The sequence below is a fragment of the Zootermopsis nevadensis genome, unplaced genomic scaffold, assembly GCF_977971745.1.
Source record: "Zootermopsis nevadensis isolate Lab colony 2312 unplaced genomic scaffold, Znev_1.0 Znev_ptg000028l, whole genome shotgun sequence".
Classification (NCBI taxonomy): domain Eukaryota; kingdom Metazoa; phylum Arthropoda; class Insecta; order Blattodea; family Termopsidae; genus Zootermopsis; species Zootermopsis nevadensis.
This window is the reverse complement of record NW_028259160.1, coordinates 7,450,219-7,469,957: the sequence shown is the minus strand read 5'-3', so window position 1 is coordinate 7,469,957 and position 19,739 is coordinate 7,450,219. Positions and strand designations below refer to the sequence as shown.

General features: G+C 34.9%; 2 protein-coding genes across 5 annotated transcripts in view; one reads left to right on the top strand and one right to left on the bottom strand.

Annotated features, from left to right (window-relative positions):
- Positions 1-19,739, top strand: part of HIPP1 (HP1 and insulator partner protein 1) — a 25,508-nt gene extending 5,769 nt beyond the window's left edge. For all 4 annotated transcript variants that reach the window (XM_022082071.2, XM_022082070.2, XM_022082072.2 and 1 more), the window contains exons 3-7: positions 1,589-1,794; positions 2,261-2,436; positions 3,916-4,126; positions 5,018-5,161; positions 13,372-19,739. In XM_022082071.2, the coding sequence (XP_021937763.1) occupies positions 1,589-1,794; positions 2,261-2,436; positions 3,916-4,126; positions 5,018-5,161; positions 13,372-13,551 (917 nt within the window). In that variant the 3' untranslated portion in view covers positions 13,552-19,739. The remainder of the gene's footprint in view (positions 1-1,588; positions 1,795-2,260; positions 2,437-3,915; positions 4,127-5,017; positions 5,162-13,371) is intronic.
- On the bottom strand, positions 5,648-11,847 carry LOC110838670 (U-scoloptoxin(11)-Sm5a). The gene is made up of 4 exons (XM_022082074.2): positions 11,663-11,847; positions 9,308-9,496; positions 6,818-7,042; positions 5,648-6,034 (listed from the first exon to the last, which is right to left on the bottom strand). Exons 1-4 carry the CDS (start codon positions 11,783-11,785, stop codon positions 5,855-5,857), a joined length of 717 nt encoding a protein of 238 aa, XP_021937766.1. The 5' UTR covers positions 11,786-11,847; the 3' UTR covers positions 5,648-5,854.

Genomic DNA, 19,739 nt, shown 5'->3' with positions numbered 1-19,739 from the left:
CTGACTGCTGTCCTCACGTTCATATGTCTAAGTAGAGGTGAACGACCATCCAACCAGATATAGGGTGACGTGTGGTCAGCGCGAAGAATTGCAGTCAATGGAACTTTAAAATATCAGTGATGGTTTCATATCAGACACGTTATTCATGGAATGAAATACTGTAGTCCAGAGATTCTTTCTTTTCAACCAACTTATGTGCTTTGTGCAGCTCATGTCCATTTCTGTACGTTGTATAACCCTGTACAATGAAAAATAAGTTTTATAAAATAAGACTGCGTAAGTTAAATATTTATGTAATTTCAAGTGAGTAGTCTCTAAAAGTAACAGAAACAAATTGTTAAAGAAAACGATTAATATGTGAACACTGCTGTGTGACAATAGATTTCTCACGTGCTTAACAAGAGGGAACTTTACCATCAGAAGTGAACACATTCTTAAAATCACAAACATATTGATATAAATGGGAACTGGCATTAGTTTTTACATTTAACATTCTTGTAAACTGGTATAAACCACTTCACCACAATTCAGTAGTGCAATGTTGTGAACAAGTGTTGTGAAGATTTTTAGCAGCTAATTCTTAGCACCCAATAGCAGTAGTTATAATTACCCTCCTGATTTCGTTATTGCCCCCCAGAAACACAGATGGGTGATTTATCATTTGTCATCAAGTATCAGTTTACTCTTCAATTGCTGGAACGCAGGGTGGGGGTTCATGTCAAAACAAAGAAAGGTATTTACTGGATGACAGTGTCATTTAACTCAGTGTACTGATAACATGTTGCAGAGATGTGTGAAATATTCATTACCCATTCTCTGAGAGATATATATATATATATATATATGTGTGTGTGTGTGTGTGTCCCAAAATATTTGTTTGTGGAAATATATTTTTGGTCAAAAAACCCTGTGTATAAGCAACTATCGTAGTACAATTATATTGATTTTTGTCAGCCTAAACAGCTGCAAAGAAAATGTTCTTTAATGCAGAAATTTGTTCCCCAGTAATGACCCTGAAGATCATAATCTGCACCTAATTTTATGTTATTCGGATGCTAAAGTAAATTATGTTGTGAATGTATGCATGTACAATGCTAGAATAATTTTGAAACAAAATGCATCTTAAAGAAATGGGGTGTTAGGATGTTGACTGAATTCATTTGGCTCATAAAGGGGGTTAAATATTGATCACTTTGATCGTGAAAGGCAGCAAACAAATCTTTTAAAATGTCTTAATAATATTTTCCCATTTATTTCCATTGTTATGATTTGTTTTTTGTTAGAAAGTTTCTTGGTTACTTTAGCTACTATCAGCTTCTCAAGGACTTGGTCCATTGAATTAATTAGTATGTTTTCTTGTGGGCATTACTTCCAATGATGCCACTTCTGTAGTCAAATATCCTGTTTCTCTTGTCTCATATAGTACTTTTTTTAGTATATGTGCCCTGTCCTTTGCATTGCCTATGCCATATTATCTTTAAATTAAACAATGGGAATAATTCTAATAAACCAGATGGTACCTTTGTGGAGTAGGAATAGCAGAAACAGATGTAAGCTGTTTGATACAAATTATCATTATATGTATAAGGTTATTCAACGCTGGTTAAAACATTGGAAACTGAGAGCCAGAAACAGAAAAGGAAAGAAGAGGAGGGTCAGAAGCAGAGGTCAAGCGTTCGACAGAATGCAGGAACATATCACTACAAGGAGATCTGTCTTCGTCGCTATGACAACCTTGTCCAGATCATCCTTACTCCAGCATCTACCAAAATGAAGAACTCCCTTAACCTTCAGGTATGGAAAATTGACTGTTGTTAGGGAACCTAAAGGTTCATTATTATGTTGACAAAGACTCACAATTTGAACCTTCTGTAAGTCAGGCTTATTAACCCTTTCGTACCTTACCTCTCTAAGATCTATTTTAACATTTTTCTCCCATATATGCATAGATGTTTTACCAATTCTCTGCCCGTGAAGGTTTTTCAGCCAAAATTTGTATGCTTGTCTTGTATAATTCAGTTGTAAAGGGTTCTGACGATGGTGGATTACACTTAAAATTATTTGCTGTCTGGACTTTTTCCATGGTCTTTGTTTAAAAGAAACCACAACGTTTTAGAAACTGGCTTGTTTACGTCATGCATATGATGTGTCCTATCCATCTGATTGAGATGTTTCATGCTTACCATTTATGAATTTTCTGAGTTGTCAAATAGTTTGCTATTTATTATGATGGGGCTATATTAGGACATTGAATTGACAGGTCCTTCGTGAGCTGCGAGAAGTTCTAAGTCAATTGAAGCGAGATGAGGGATGTCGAGTAGTTTTGCTGACATCAGCAGGGAACTCATTTTGTCAGGGTATTGATTTCCATAGTCTCCTGCACACAAATGCTGACAAACGGAGGACTGCTGCTCAAGATTTGGCACAAGCGCTTAAGTAAGTTATGATGAATCTGGGCCACATCATCATCATCATCATCCTTATTTCTTTAAGAGCCATTGTAATATTATCTTCCCATCTGTGCATAAATCCTGAAGTGGTCTCCTTCCTTCAGGTTTTGTGACTAAGATTTTGTATGAATATCTCATCTCTGCCATGAACCAAATTTTAAAATATCTCTAGTTTAAAGCAGAGTTCCACAACTGTTTTTCACTCACAGCATGCCCTAATTTGTTAAAGACATGATGGCACAACACAGAATTTTGCCTCATAAAACGTGAGTGTGAAACTATAAGAATGCAGGCAAATGAAAACAAAATATTTACACATTAAATAAACTATCAATGATGAATTAGTGTGTGTGCACCTATGTGTGTATATTAAGAATTTTAATTATGCAAGATAAGATGTTGCCTTTTTGTAACTATTATGTGCAAATATACAATTTTGTAGCATGCCTGAAACTTTGTGGTGGTACACTAGTTACAGAACACTGGTATAAAGTTTAGAAAAATTCAGATTTATAGAGTAATTGGTAGGCAGTGAAACATAGACATAAGTAGGAATAGACTCTCAACAAATTTAATTGAATACAATGCAGTAATCAAGAACAGTAACCAACACAACAGGACCCCACTCTTTGTTAAGCTAGGTTCCTGAAAAATAATTTTTATAAAAGACTTACACTTTTTTATAAGATTCAACTAGAGTGCAAGTTTTTTTTAGCACCCTGGTATTGTATATCTAAACTCACAACCAATCCAAAGAAATCTAGTTTCAGAAGCAAGAAAAATACCAACAGACCAAAGCCCCATTTCCATCAGGGTAAGTTCAAGCTTTGGAAGTGTGCAAAGAATTGTTAGGGCAGTGTCTCAACTTGTATTTCTCTCTCTCTCTGCACACAACACTCCTTTAAGCGGCCAATCCACGTACGAGTCTGGCTTGGGTTCCATTGAGCCAAACTTGTTTGTGGGTGGGGTGTCACGAGCCGAGTCTGCTAGGCATGTGTGGTGAAATATATCCGAGCCCAGCTCACGAGTCAAGCTCGCCAAGCCAGACTAGCAAGTCAGACTCGTACGTGGATGGGCCGCTTTAGTCCTGTCGGTCATCACAGAAAATGTACAGGACCATCCAGTACTGACTGAGCTAGGACTGACCAGATTATATGATACCTGGTTAACAGGATTTAAATTAGTGAGGTTTTTCTGTACTAAGTTTGATATTTCCACTGTTACATACCAATTGGATGGGTAATATTGGAAATATGAAAGAGTCCTTAATATCATGGAGAGCTTAATCAACAAAACAATGTATATCAATTGGTGAGAATAATTTAAGATATAGAAAGCCAACACATATCAGGATTGTGATGATATGGCATTGGGTGCTTGACATTAAAATAATTGGTATATAGTTTGTTTTCATGTGGAAACTTTCCTTTCATTTGATAATGATTGTAATGACTGTTGCCCTCAGGGAGTTCGTGAAGAGCCTTGCCTTGTTCAGCAAGCCTCTTGTGGCAGGAGTCCACGGAGCAGCTGTGGGACTAGGAGTCACAATACTTCCATTCTTTGACATGGTTTTTGCAAGTGACAAAGCTACATTTTACACACCTTATGCCAAAATAGGCCAAATTCCTGAGGGGGCAGCCGTATTAACACTGCCACACATGCTGGGGAATGCTGTGGTGAGTGTAAATGCATGTGTAGATTACCATTCTGAAGAATGCATTATGCCCTTTTTGCACTTTCTTCCTCTTGCTCACTCCTCAAGTACTGTCAGATCTTGTGTGCCTACTTCTGTGGTGGCCAGGCTTATCACCTTATTTTATCTGCTGCTAATTTTACTTCTCAGTAACAGATTTTAAAGCAGACATGCTCAACCAGAAATTAAGTTATCCCTGTATTGCCGTGCACATTTGCTGTATGTTAATGATGTCTGAATTTATGCAAACTATTGGTCTTTGTGTTATATGTGGAAACAGTTATCCTTTATGTGTCTACTGTTCCTGGATTCTTGACATTCCTAATTTATTATGTAGATTATTTGTCAACGCTCTCAAGATGATAATTTTTGGAATTTTTACCTTATATTAACATATGTAAAGAGCCAGACAGCAAACAACAATTCTGTTTCTTATCATGCACACAGTAGTTTCTCTTGTGCTGTTCAGTCTTTACAAAAACACTGCACAGTTCTTGGACAGCCTTTAGCACTAGGCTTAAATTTAACATGTTTAGAATAAAATATAGAAATGGGACACCTTGTCTGTTTTGTTATTGCATCTTCCCAAGACTAATACAGTTTTCTTGTTTTTAGACAGTCCCAATTCTTTGTAATTGTGGAAGACTAAATAGTAAATAGTCTGTCACATACAAAATTTGGTCACCTGAAGACAAGTAGAACCAACTTCCACAATGTTCTGATTTTAATTTTAAAAATGTGCTCAGATGATGTGTGAAGTCTGACACAATTATGCACACATTCAGCAGACATGTTTTGGTATTCTTAATCATAGTGATGATTTTGATGCAGTTTGTGTTGGATGATTTGTGTGATGAGCTGTTTCCTCATGTAGACAAGTGAGCTACTGTTCGGATGCCGGAAGCTGACTGCTAGTGAGGCCCTTCATTTTGGCCTGGTTACACGAATCTTGTGGCCAGACAAGTTCCAGGAGGAACTAATCCCCATCATTCGCAGCATGGCCTGTCAGTCTGCTCAGGTGAGTCATTAAATTGCTATTATCTTAGGTTGCCAAGAAGAGTCAGGTTCTTTTTGTGTGTTACCTAAAGTAACAAGACATCACACTAGTTGGCCAGTAAGCATCAATACCACAACACTATCTGTTGTTTAATCTTGAAGGAAATATGTGCTTCAAGTGGAGATCACCTGTCCCTCTGCTTACCAGTTGTAGCAATGTAACAATGAAATCCCTTCTACCAAATCTGATGTCTGAAGTTCTGCCACTAGATCGGGGCATAATATAGGCTGTTTTAAGTATCGTAATACAGTAGTTCATTGTGTAGTCACAGGCACAAAAATGGGAAATTTTAATGCTATGTATGTTCTGTAAGTTGACTCTTTTTAGTGGCTACCATGGACAGATTTCACAGTACTTCCTCATAGGTCCAAATAATCTCATCTCTCCTCTTTGATGTATTCTTCCCTCAGAACCAGAGACCAAGTTTTTTATCCATATATAAACATGTAAAGTTGTATAATTGTATTTATTTTTTCATTACAGTTTAAGGTATAGTGTGAAAATCATCAGTTTGTAGGTTCAGTTTTAATTCTGTCATATGTTTAAGCCATAACATTATGAAAGCAATCTGTTTTGATTCACAGTATGGATCTATACAATACATTTCTTAAAAGTCTTGTAGCAGATTGACCATAGAAAATGCCCAGGTCTGCTTCAGTTGGGAGAACAAATTGCCCTGTATGCTGAACCTGTATACAGAAATTCTGAAACATTGTATGTCTCATGATTTTTCTGTAGACACAAGAGACCATGAGGACAGGAACACTGATAGTATGTAAAGTAATAGTCAGCACGCATGTTGCCACAGAACTCCTTCACATTGCATTTATGTAGCTGAAACATAATAGGACATTGGTATATGAGACAGCCAGTACACTCATCATTGCATTTACTTGAGTATTTTTTTCAAGCTTCATTGATATCAGTTAAGCCTAAATCAAAAACCTGCCTTTATCAGAAATGTCATTAGTCTTGGGACTATAGAGTGAAAACCAATATAAATCAGTCTCAATTAAATGGAAACATTTAACACAAAAAAGAACAATGATTTAGTGTAAAATAGTTTGCTCTTCTTCTTGTTTTTTAAAGGGAACATTCCTGGCATAAGCAGGAAAGAATTAAGACTTGACTGTCAACAAAAGTATATGCAGTATGCTACAGATTGATGGAAGATAAAGGAACAAAGAAAGTAAAAAAGAAATTGAAAATATATATTGTTTAGTAACAACGTAGGTTACTATGTAGCATGAGTTTCTGATTTGTAATTTGACTCATAAATAATGGGAGCTTGTAGGGCCTTCTATGCATTATTTTTGCTTAGAAATACCTATATTAAACAGAAAATTAGGGGCCATATCATACCTTTTTAAGACAGTTGCTGTTAGAATTGAGATCTGAAACTCATTGCAAATAAAAATGAGTTAGCTCTGCAGAAAAATTGAAAATCCTGTGTTTGCATTTGTTCTAATTGCAATACAACTTTTGTGTTGTACTTTTTGCATTAAATGAGAAAGGAAATGGAAAAGAACAATGATTTTTTGCACCAGTCTCTGCCTGAAAAAAGTAAATTCTTGAATTTACAGAAAATAAAATAACTGGTTTATATGCTTTGATTACCTTCATGCATTTGTATGTGGTGCGTTTGTAGGTAGTACCATTCTCAAATTTATTGCCAGAGTGCTGATGGAACTTCCAGTAGTGATTAGGTGGACAGTTGCATGCAGCCAGAATGGATGTATGTATTGTTTCTTTTGAGAGTGACGGTGTTGCAGTTTGTGTCATCACTGTTATGGCGTAACTTTTTGCTGAACACTGTGGTAATTCTGATACTGCTTGGCAAAACTGAAACAAAGTACAAATTGAAACTACTCTGGTAATAGAAATTTAAAGTTTGATATCAGTTTTCTTTTAAGGGATACATCCTGTTGTGTGTTGAACATTACGTTGACAGTCCATCTACACAACAATTCTTGATTATGGTTTCAATTTTTGTTAAGAATTCACTACATGTTTGGACTGAAATTGGTTATTGTCAGGCAGTTCTCTTTAAGTGTTTGAAACTAATAGGTATGACTGCTAATTTTTATACATATTTTCTGTTGTTGACTGCACCATGCATTGGACTGTGTCTTAAACAGCTTACCTATTTTAGTAGATTGGACTATGTAAGTATAGTTACTGGTGGAAAGCTGTAGCTGAACTCTACAGTTTGACATCAGTAGTACTAAAGCTTGTGTTTGGACACAGACCCAAACCAGTTGAATCCACATGTGGTTTCAGGTTTTCATATTGGTGGAAATTTGGATTATGACCTTCTGGGTTATGTTATATAGTCTTGTAGGTTGTTACCAGTATTTGAGGAACTTACTACCTCCATCTTAAAGGTAGGAATGAATCAAGCCAGAATATGGATTGGCAGTAGCCAAACACAGCATAAACCTTGGCCATTGTGACCAGTTACAGGCCGTAGTATCCTGGACAAAAGAATCAACACATGGACCAGATATTAAGGAAGCAATAGAGATTGAGCTTTATGCCAGTATTATAAACATGGAAGGGTGGTTTATCCCTGAGCAGGTTGTGAAAGCCTCTCATTCACACACTGAAGGAATGAAAGAAGAATTTATGAAAGGACAAGGCTTGCACTTCATCATGGCCATCTTCCACTCGTACTTCATAAAGAACTTTTTTTGAGATTTTCTCTTTCAGGGCCACTCCTGTTTTCTCCATTTCCCATTGGCTACCTTCTGTATAACCACCCCATGGCCAAGTTTGAGTAATTTCAAACATGAAAATGGAGGATATATTCCTCAGAATGTTGAATCACCTACAAGATTAATCTGTTTTATATTGTTAAAACTTACATTAAGATTCATCTTGATATTATCAGCCCATCTGTCTGGGTCTGGTCTCCCAAATAGTCCCTTTCCTTGATATCTGTTAGAAATTTTATATGCATTTGTTTTTCTTTCCAAATGATGTACATTTTCTTCGCCTTTATTCTTGTTTCAAATCACTCTAGAGCAAAGGATTTCTCTTCTATCTGTGACCAGTGGGTACTTGGGGTCTTTTTCCCAAGGGTAAAGTATGGCTGGGGCATGACAGTGATCACACAACCACATATAATGTTAAGAACGAATAGGACATATACCTCTGCACCCCACTCCCCCATTTTTCTCTGTGGTGTGTTGTGGGACAGCTTAACTTTATACTAAACAATATTGTATAAAGAGTACAACTTGGGAAGCTCTCATGTTTGTCACTGTTACATCCTCAGCACATTGTTCTCAAAAATCCTGTTCTGATAGGGGGAACAATCATTTCACACCCTTGTAAAAACAGGTAAAATTGATTTTAAGTATTTAGAAACAGATTGGTAATCAGTATGATTTCAGTTTGTTGCTGTCGTTCCCAAGTACTTGACCTTTGCTCCATTTCCAAAGGATTTATCAGCAGTTCTAATATTGCAATTTTGTCCTATATTCTGGTGATAAGATATGAACATACACTTTGTTTGTCTGTGTTTGCTTCTAAACCAACTTATTTGGCATTCTATGTTTTAGCCTCCTTTAATATGTAAGGAAAGATTATTAACTTTTAAACCAACTGATGGATTTTCATGTTCACTAGACAATATTCCATCTTTGTACTTTTGAATTTCCTATGGGTATTTCTAACTTTTTGAGAAGAGTAAATTTTAAAAGAGCAGAGTGGGGTACATATGAAAACTATATTTAGACTCTGATTTGACGGTGATAACTGATGAACCATTCACTTCAGCTATGCATATAAAATTCTTTATGGTAATATGTCAGAAACATACCTTCAGATGTTGTGTGGAATATTTATGTGTTAAGAACTGCAAACTTGTTGACAGCAAAACTTTGTGGTAACATGCAGAAGGGATCAATGATAGTAGACATTTTCCCAGACATCAGTTACATAGTTCTATGGTCATTAATTTATATGCCTTGCTATTCATGACTAAAACATTCTAAGGAAAGTAAGTTAATAAATTCTTCCCAAAACTGCTTGTTTTTTATGGTATTTACATTTTTGCATAACACATTATTACTACAACGATACTATACTATAGCAATAATTTACTTTGAGTTGTGAACGGTTGTTGAGGGTCATTGTGTAATTATCCCGTTTGCTGCTCCATTCCATAGGACACTCAGATCTGTGGGGGCAGCGACACACTCTCTCTATTCGCATACGGAACCAGAAGCGCCGATACAGAACACTGCATACAGCGTTAGATTTGCACACTGCTAATCCTCTTTCACTATGAGCCTGAAAACCATGACATAGGAATCTTTATTATTATGTACTTTGAATCAGAGAGACCCATGTCTCATAAACCCAGAATTAAAAGGCATTTTTACGAATAGTGCTCCCAACACTATTGTATTATTTTGTGACCGAATTCGTTGATTCTTTGTTTATTTGAAATGTTTCCAGCTGCCTATGTTATATAACATTGACTAGTAGGATGATTTATAAATAATGAACTGCAGAGGATGGAAAAGAAAATGGTAATGGTCTATTTTGAGGTATTCTAGTGTTTGCCTCAAGGAAGTTGGAAACCTCAGATTTTCCATCCTGTTGGCTGAGGTTTGGATATGTTCTCCCAAGTATGAAGCAGAACCTCTCATTCATGGCATTTGCTAACTGAATAGGCTTTGATAGAATTTGGTAAAGGAAATTGCACGTAAAGTTGTAAAACAAATCAATCTGTTGGTGTTGTCAGCAAAGGTAAAAATTAAGATTGTGCCTGTTTTGTGTGAACTGTTTGAATGTGATGAATGCAAGAAGCATATTGATGAATTTATACCATTAATATTTAAGGATCTTGATGTTTGTGATTAACCGGTTAGTTAAAAATGAAGGTAACTAAATATGAGTATATCTGTGGAACAAAGTTCTTGGTAAGTTGTTTTTCCAGTGGTCAAGAGATATCATGCCCATTTTGTCCTTGATTTTATCAGCTGAATAATATTTGATGAAAAGAGCAAGTTATGCAAGCCCTTATTTTGCACTTTTGCCATTCTCTTTCTTGGAGTCAAAATATTCTCCTCAGCACTCTGCTAACAAGCTCCCACAATCTTATCTCAATGTGAGAGACCAAATTTCACATCCATACAATATAGAGTTCATTTTCTTTACTTCATCCCTTATGTTGAAATCAAAGTATCCCCAGCAAATCTGATGGATCACTTCCCAGAGTAGTGTCCTGAATACATATTATTGTTTTTAGTTACAACAATTATTGACAGTAAATGACATTATCCATAGAATGCAATATAAAGATTAAAGTTCTGATTCTGTATGTGTTATTATTGGGTACAAGAATATAAAAGGTTATGAAATGAGTGACTGGATGTGGTTCTCAATTTAATCTGATTCTTACTTTTTCATTAATATCGTTCTTATTACTGATTATTGTTTCCAAGTTCCAGGATGAATATGCAAGATGTGGTTTAAGGTATTATTCCAGAAATTGACTGACTGATACTGAAATGAATATGGTGATGACTGCTGTATGATTTGGACACCCCTTTTCTGTTGTTTCTGTTCATTGAAATGTCTTGACCTTGACCTTAAATAAAGATAGAGGAAGCCTTGCTCCTAATAGGACAACTTGTGTCTTGATTAAGAATGATAAAGCAGTGAGCTTCAATTAATTAGTTATTAATGAAGTGCCTTCTCTGAAACTGAGACATATGTAAGATTTTTCCAGTGAATGCTGTGTTTTTTTTTTTATTACACTATGTGGACCATAGAATTTATATAGGACCAAACTGGAAGTGGCAGATGATTAAAATGGTGAGTTGCAATGGACTGTGAAGAAAGCCATCATTGCCTGAAGCAGTGGTTCTTAATCTTTGTCATCTCAGCCTTGTCTTATCTAAAATCCTTTTTGAAAATTTAAGAAGAGGAAGCCTTGAGGTTGATTAATTCCCTCATCCAGGGAGTCCTATCATTTGTCTAAGAATTAATTTTTTAGGATGAATTCTTAAGTGAAACAGGCCAAAGGGTCTATTCCATTAAAACCAAGGAAAAATATTGATGATGACAATAACACATAAAATATAAATGAGCATATGGGCAAAGTCCAACTATGTGAATTCTCATGTGCTTCTTTTTCATGTATATGCACAACTCTTAGCTGACAAGCATTATTTTATGGACAGTCAGCAATAAATTGCCATTGTGTATAAAGAATCTAGTTTTTTTTAGACAAAACTGGTTTTGGTACAGGATGCTTTGCACCCCTCTTTGACCACCTGTTATCCTCATATCCCTCTAAGTTGTTGCACCTTACGCAGTAAGTACCAAGGGTCTGGAGGGGCTCAGAGAAACCTCAGGATAACTGGCTTCTCAGGCAGAAATATGAACCAGTGACCTAAAACAGGAGTGACAGCCTCTGCACCTCAGTGTTCAGCGTATTGTTCGTACCTGAGGAGGGTAGACAATGTCCACCAGATCTGACTTCCTGTTCATACTGAAGATCTGCTGTGATGGTTGCAGCACAGCTGTTAGTAGAAATAGCCATGATAGAACTGCAGCTTGTATCCACATGCTTATGCTAGGGGCTTCACGTACTGACTGAAATGCCTTACCCCACCCATGGACTTGCACTTCCTACACTTATCTGTATCAATTATAATTAACATTTCTTTGAAATGTGAAAGGAAACTAAGAGTTTCATGCAGAACTCTGAAACTTGGGTTGTAGCATTCTGGTATGTATTAATTGTACATACATAAAAAACATTCACTTTTAAACAACTTAACCATTGATGTTGTTTATAGTTATAATGCTATTTCACTGGAATCGGCATCTTTTTAAAATGTGGTACCTTTATTCTGGTTAAAATGTGTAAAAGGAAGTTGTGTGAGAATCTTTCCTATTAGACAGGCTTCCACTCCTACATGTATTGTGTTTGGTGTTATATATAGGTAATGCAGTAATAAAATACAATTTTGCTGATAGCTGAGTAGGTGGTCATAGGTTTGAACTATACTCAATTCCATATTTGTTATTGCTTGCATTTGCAGTGTATCTCAGATTACTATCATCATCATCTTTTCAATATGAACTTGTTACTTGACTATGATGACATTAAATTTGTTAGATGTAATCTTCAAGTTTGACACTGTCATCATTTATAATTGTTGACTTATAAAGAGTTTTTGATTTATAATTTCTAAGTATGTTTGCAATATACCTTCATACCACATGTCATATCCTTGGCTCTAGATTCTTTAGTTGTCACTATCAAACTTAAGGCTACATCAGGATTGTCACATAGCTGCCATGTTGTTTTACAGTCCATAAACTATTCCTATAAAAGTTGGAGGTCTCTGACCATATGTAATTTCAGGATCTTAACACTGAGGTGGTGCTAGTTTTGCTCCCACCTTACAAGTTCATGCACCTACCATGTGATTATTATTGATTTCGGAAAATTTAAAAGATGTGAAGTTGTGTGTCCTCCTATAAGATAAATTTTATACCAAGTTTAATGCAAATTTTAATTTATTTAAAGCTTTGTGAGGGGTGACACACACAAGCCTGTTCTATCAAGAAAGTAAGATAAAATATCTTTTCCAATTAAGGAGTGTAAAATATGGTACAGTGTATTCCTTGAGCAGTTCATAGTTTTTCTGCTTGTGTATAAATTTCCTGTTACTTAACTCAGATGTTCATAATCATCATCATCATCTCAAATGCCTACCATTGGCTCATATCCTAAGCCACATTCTCATTTACATAAAATTGTCTGTTTCTTCGTCAACCATTTTAAAATTACCTTAACCTTAATTCCTGTCAAAATTTGTACTGTCATAAGGAATCATGAACTACTTGTACTATTTTATAAATTCTTATCATCATTTATTTAAATTATTAAGTTTTCTTTCCCAGTTAATGTCATACAATGAAGTATTCTGCTATTGTTAAAGTTGTGTTGAATGAAAATGTCAGCCAATTATGCATGAAGTAACAGAAGAATTTAAAGCATTATATAATGAGGAACCATATTGTTTCTTCTTTTCACGTAATGTTACGGTGATTAGTTCAAGATATGTTATCCTCTTTCATCCCTCACATTAGCTTTATTCTAAAATTATGTGTATATTTCTCATGCACCATTTATGTTACAGTCCATGGAAGCAACCAAAGCCCTCCTACGACATACCTTGCGGGCAAAGCTAGAAGCAGTGTTGGATTCAGAAGTGCCCCTTCTAGTGCAACACTGGATTAGTTCAGAATGTCAGACAAATTTTCGCCATTTTCTGGATGATGAAGACATTGGTTTACAACGTCAAAGATTGGACCCTTGACCTCCAAATTAACAGAAGAGGCTGTTGAGGTAGTTGTTCAGTGCCAGCGTGTAGTTTTACTTCACTGAAGGAATAATTTTTAAGGAAAGGGGAAGTTACTTTTACAATCTTTTGACTATCACTGTACAAATTTTTTATGGTGTCTTACTATGACACTGCAATAAAAGTATCAAAAGAATTCTTTAGATACCACTTTTTAAATTCCTTCTCATTCCACCCAATATAAGGGTAATATATTTTCTTTCAATGCTGAAGGATTCATTAAGTGATGCTCAAAAAGTTTGTCATGAGTATGTTGTTTTGTTCCATCACAGTTTTGAATTTTTAACAAGCTGTATCTCAGCTGTCCAAGTGACTGTACTTGCTAGAAGTGCTAAGAAGTTTGCTTGACTGTGTTCTGAGCTCTTTGCTTCACTCAGTGACCTGACATTCACTTTTGTACTGAAGGTGATTTATTGGTTTTAGTCAACCAGTAACCATTCTCAGACTGTCAATAGCTTGTCATTAGCACTTCAAATGTTATGTGAGTGGGAGCAGTGAGTAGTCCACTGATTACAAAATGGTATAAAAGGAACAGTTTTCATCTGTCCTAATCATAAATAGGATTGTGCTCTTTAGTCTGCCAGCTTGTTGACACTGTTTATTGTCTTGTCTTTTATGGACACCTGTGCTTGTTTTCAATAGTTTGGAAAAGGAAGAACAGTGAAAATTATTTTCATAATCAGAAGGTAGTTTTAAGGAAGATTATACAGCTGTTAGCAGTTGACCAATTGTGAACTAATTATATTATATTTCTTTAGGCATGAAATGTGCTGTAAATGAATTTGTCAGCATTGTGATGGCAATACACGTTGTCCCATCCATTTTCATATGTAAGGAAAGAAGGTGGTGTTATCAAATGTTTCTTAAGTATTTATTTAGGGGGAAATTTGTAGCATACTAAAATATGTATTGTTATGCATCAACAGGTGTTGCCAAATGTAATACACTACTGTTCATAATCTATGGTATTTGTATTCACTGTCTTCTTTTGTACAGCAGACAGAAGTATGATTATCAAAATACACTTACATTTTTAGAATAGTCTTTCCAAATAATTTTCATGTCATTTCCAAATTTTATTGTACTCAATTTTAAATTATGTAGAAAGTATTCATATGAAATAACATTTTTTTATTGTATCATGAATTGACCAATGTTTTATTTTAGATTCAAATCTAAATCACTGTTTAGATGTGTGTTTTATTTCAAATATGAAATGTAAATATCTTGGCATTTATTTTATTTACATATCAATGAAATGTTGAGAGATTTACTTTTAATCAGATTTAACTGTGAAACAAAGCAGGTACATTATCAATTTGATCTTCTTGGCATACAGTGAGATGCACTTAAAAGAAGAGCTAGTAATGAAATATGAACTATATTTAAGTTTGTATTAATGATGGAATGTGATCACTAAAGCTTAAACTGTAGTTTCTTCAACTGTTCAAACTGGAGATACAAGAAATGTCAGAAAGTGTATATTAACCCTTCCACTTGTGTCAACATTCCAGATGCAAAATCATTTGGCATTTTATTAGACCATACACTTAATACCAGCTGATTATTGAATGTGGAATACAGACATGTTCAGAAGAATGAAAGCTATCATTATGAACTTCAACACTGACATAGTGTAACACTGACGAACAGACAGCAGTGATGTAGATGCATTTCCACCCATTAAAACAACATACCAGTAAAGTGAATTACATGGCATAAGACCATAGGCTGAAATAATTTTAGCACATTTATTTTTCTGGGAAAGCTTCTAATGTTACTTAAAATTAGTTACCTTTTCATGCTATGTGAAACTGCTAAGAAATTCCCTTTTTGTATTTTTGGAACTACACTGTTTATATATTACACTCTTCAGTTACTTTTAAAAGTCAAGTATACACTGAAATGAATGTGGTTTGTTATAATGTATAATTTTAAAAAGATGTGAATGCTGGTGGAAGTATAAATTTATTTTGGAATATTAAAGCAACAGAAAGATGCTCTGTCAGGTTACAGACTTTACTGTTATGATTGGAGAGCATCATGGCCAGTAGTTTTCTCATTTGATGGTGTATAACCTGTATAAAATATTACATTGTTGTTAACTCTTTGAAGCCAATGCTTGTCTAAATAATAAAATACTTAGTCCTTACCTCAAAGAAAACAACACTTCACTATTACAAAGATCAGGTGGTTAATGCTATTTAAGGAAATAATTTCTGTTTGCTATGAGGATCACATGAAACCCAAAATACACTGTGTGGGCAAAATGCAGAGTTACTGATTATTAAAGCAGTTGGTACACGTAGTTGCCATTGGACTTTAAAGAGCTAACTAAACCAAGAAACAAACATATAATTGCAGTTCTGTGACAGGAAAATAAAAACTCAATCTCTTTGAACACTTTATTAATATTTTCTGTGTCATTCTTATTGAGGATTAAAGATATGGTAACAAAATTTTAGTAAATCCTCATGCTCACAAGTAATTTAAAATATCAGTATTGAACTTGAATTGTTAAAAGCATTTGTATTTCTGTACCTTTTCCATTAAAATTAATTATTTTCACAAAATTATCATAAATTTCTTATGTAATGTACTAGCTGTACATGGATTAGGCAGGTTATTGTCACTACTGGGAAATATCTTCATATATATTGTACAAATTAAAAATGAAACTTAGGTGGTTACATACTTGGCACTTCCACTGCTACAATTTTTGTGCACTGACATTTGTTACCCGAGTCCTTTTCATAAGATTTTCTAATTGTAGCAGGAAAAATATTGTATTTTCAGAATTGACATGAAGAGCAAAAGGACAAACAAAATTAATTTTCTCAGGGTTGACAGTTTTTTAGAATGTCATAGAAAGAAAATAATAATGATATTCCTTGAATTTCTATGGTTCTGAGTGCATCCTGGATATTTGCTATGTCTTAACTTAGCCTGATGTTATGTTGAAGTATTAGAAGTTTTCACAGTTGTGTGAGTTTAGTTTTCTCCTTCATTGAAGGCCAATATAGTTGTCTGGTTATACACCAACATTGTGGCAAGGAGGCAGTATGTTCCTTTAAAACATTTGTATACATCCAGAAAACTACATGGCACAACTGCCCAGAACACCTTAAACCAAACCCAGTGTATAGTTCTTCCTTATTTGTACTGCAACATATTTTATATTCATCTTGGTTTCTTGTTTTTCCTCACAAGTAAACTACAAAAATTGTCTTAATAGAGTAAAACCTACTTATAACATAAATACAGGGAACCTGAACATTATTTATTTTTCAGACAGTAACACAGGTGCTTTCAAATAGAAAATATCACTCTGTACATAGCCCATGTATTTATGATTCAGATAAGTCATATTAGTGCCACACACACTACACTGTTATTACTAATCATTTTCAACTTTCAGTTTTCTTCTCTTTTTTTTATCTCTTGTTTGTGTATTTAGTAGATAATAAGCATTTTGCATATATTGCCAATAGTCAGGCTTAACTGTTGTCCATTTATGACAGGAATGTTCCTTCATAGATAAATTCCAGGAAGCACAGAACAGAGTTATATGAACAGAAAATAATATTTATAAGGCCAGTAGTATTTTCCAGTAAAATCATTTTTCCATTTAATCCAGGTTGTTTTTCAAACATGTTTTACTGTTTCTCATTAAATTTTTCAGTGTGTACTCTTTGTAGTTTGGTGCTCATTTTGTTACTTGTCTGTGTCATAGTCCAATATTTTGACAATCATGTTTGTATTTTACGTAGTTGTCCTGTTAGACACGTGTTACTTTTCATCTGGTATGTTTGATACTACTTCCTTGTCGTGCCTTTTAGTCAACTGTGAAACAAGATTTAAAAATAAACGTTAGTATTTAAAGAGTAAATTTCTCCATGTTAGATGGCCATTTAATATATTGACTGAGTACTGTATATCAGTAATTAATTCTGACTTGTTAACCCTTCTAGTGTCAACTCGGGCACATACTTTTGTGTGTTGTCTACACTGCTTTATACCAAGCATATACACATACAGTGTAGCTATAATATTAATCCCTGTTCTAAAATAAGAGCAGTCATTCTAGTCTCTCTGCAAAAATATCAGAAAGGAACAGTGATTCCAAGTGAGCCAATACAGTAACATGAAAGAGGTATCAAAGTGGAGGAACAGCAGTAAAACTTTAAAGCTAAGCTTTGTTATTAGTCAAGTGTTGTCACTTGCATTTGAACAGGAAAAGGGGGGGGGGGGGGCAGAGTAACTGTTCATATAGCAACATGCCATTAAAACCACAAAGGATTGTTTCTGCCTTCCTTTGTATGTACTGACAGGTGCAAAGGTTAATTTTTGTCATGGCACAATGCAGGCAACTGTTCTCTCAGTTTATATGAGGCTCTTTCAAATGGAATCTGTTCAGGGATTTTTTTGGGCAAAGAATATATAAAGAATAGTCTCCATAGGTGTTGAGGTAGGCCAGACATGTGTAAAGGAGATTTCAGGTTGTCATGGCCATGAGTATGAAGATGACAGTCTTTCAGGATTTTGTGCCATATAATCTCATAGAAATTGAATGACATTTCAGAGGTGCTTACTGTCTTTATCTTCACCCTGGTGATAGAGGCAGTAAGCACCCCTGAAATGTTGGTCAGTTTCTACAAGACTACATGGTGCAACATCCCAGTAGACCATCATCTTCATGTGACAGTGACAGGTCTGGTCTGTATGGGGGGATAGTCCATTGCATGGAGTGTGGCATGTCCTAGATAGTGCAAGCCACGTGTGGATGGGTATTGTTGTGAAACACAATGATGCCTTTCATTAGCATGTCCAGATACTTTCTCTTGATGGCAGTACATAGATCTTGGATGGCTCTATAATAGTGCTGTAACCACCTATACTAGTCTATCTGTTATCAACCCAAAAGACCGTGATTTACATTCCTATTGAATTATTTGCCTTCTTTTGCTCTGTCACTTGTTCATGGTTAGAACAAAGGGAATTGAACATATGTATGGTATCTTCCAAGTCCTCTTGCCATACACTTTATACTGTAGTATAAGCAGATTTCAACAAAAGGATGGACAGTTCCATTCAAGCCAGATACTAATGGTCCAGCAAGTTACTTAAAATAACTTTACTTCAGGATGTCTTTCTAAACATTAGCTTAATGCTCATGTATGATAGGCTGTAGCTCAGTGACTAATTTAGCATTTATAGGCAAGCCAGTCAGTAAAGAGACTGTTGTCTCAGTAACTGGAGTTCAATTCCAGGAAGGATAGGAAAATCATCAGCATATCCTGACCAACTCTGGTACACACTCATACTCCTTCCCAATCAATGAGTACCAGCAGACTTTCACAGGGTAAAGTGGCCGGAGCATGTTGGAATATAAAATATGCATACAAACAAAAGGTTTTAGATTCAGAACATGTTGCTTACCACTCACCTCCATCTTATGCTGGGATTGTTAAAACTGTACAACATTAACTTATAGTTCAATAAAGGGGATAAAGAAATGCTTGTCATAAATTATATTAGAAAATATAATTTCTATTTTTTACATTGTGATATGTAAAATAATGTAAACATTTGTGAAAAGTATGTTCTAGTTCAGATTATGGATGGGCAGTAACTACTGGTTCTGATACTGAACAATATACATTTAAACAGTGATGTGAATTATTTTGTGTTCTGCAGAAATGTAATCAGTGATGTGAGAATTATTTGTTTATTATATGTAATTACTTTGCTTCAAGGTTCCACTTTTGAACTTGTCCCTTTTTGGAACATTACAACTACATTATGAAAGTGTTGCTCATAATTACAAACTTTTGTTGCTGCTTTTGTTGTGTGTGAGAGAGTGTGATTGACACATTCATTTGGGTCAAAATATTATCCACAATTAATTACTTCATTTATTAAAACATAGTCATAATGTTGCTTTCTTATTTATTGTGTATATTTTTACTTTGTTAGCACATAATTCCACAGTCCATCTTATGAGCTCTCATATCGCATGAGAATACAAGAAATCATTGTGGTTTCTTAAAATGATTATTTCAACCAGTGTGGGAAAAATGACAAAATTATTGAATTAATTGTATGGACCACAGAGCTAATGAATAATAAATACAATTCAGAATTTC

What these genes read in the sequence shown, in the direction of transcription:
- LOC110838670 (XM_022082074.2), bottom strand. Translation starts at nt 11,785, where the DNA reads ATGTGGATACAAGCTGCAGTTCTATCATGGCTATTTCTACTAACAGCT. An exon ending in ACAACCGTTCACAACTCAAA is followed by an intron (nt 7,043 to 9,307) that starts GTAAATTATTGC and finishes ACTTTGTTTCAG; the next exon opens with TTTTGCCAAGCAGTATCAGA. An exon ending in CCACATACAAATGCATGAAG is followed by an intron (nt 6,035 to 6,817) that starts GTAATCAAAGCA and finishes ATTATGTTTCAG; the next exon opens with CTACATAAATGCAATGTGAA.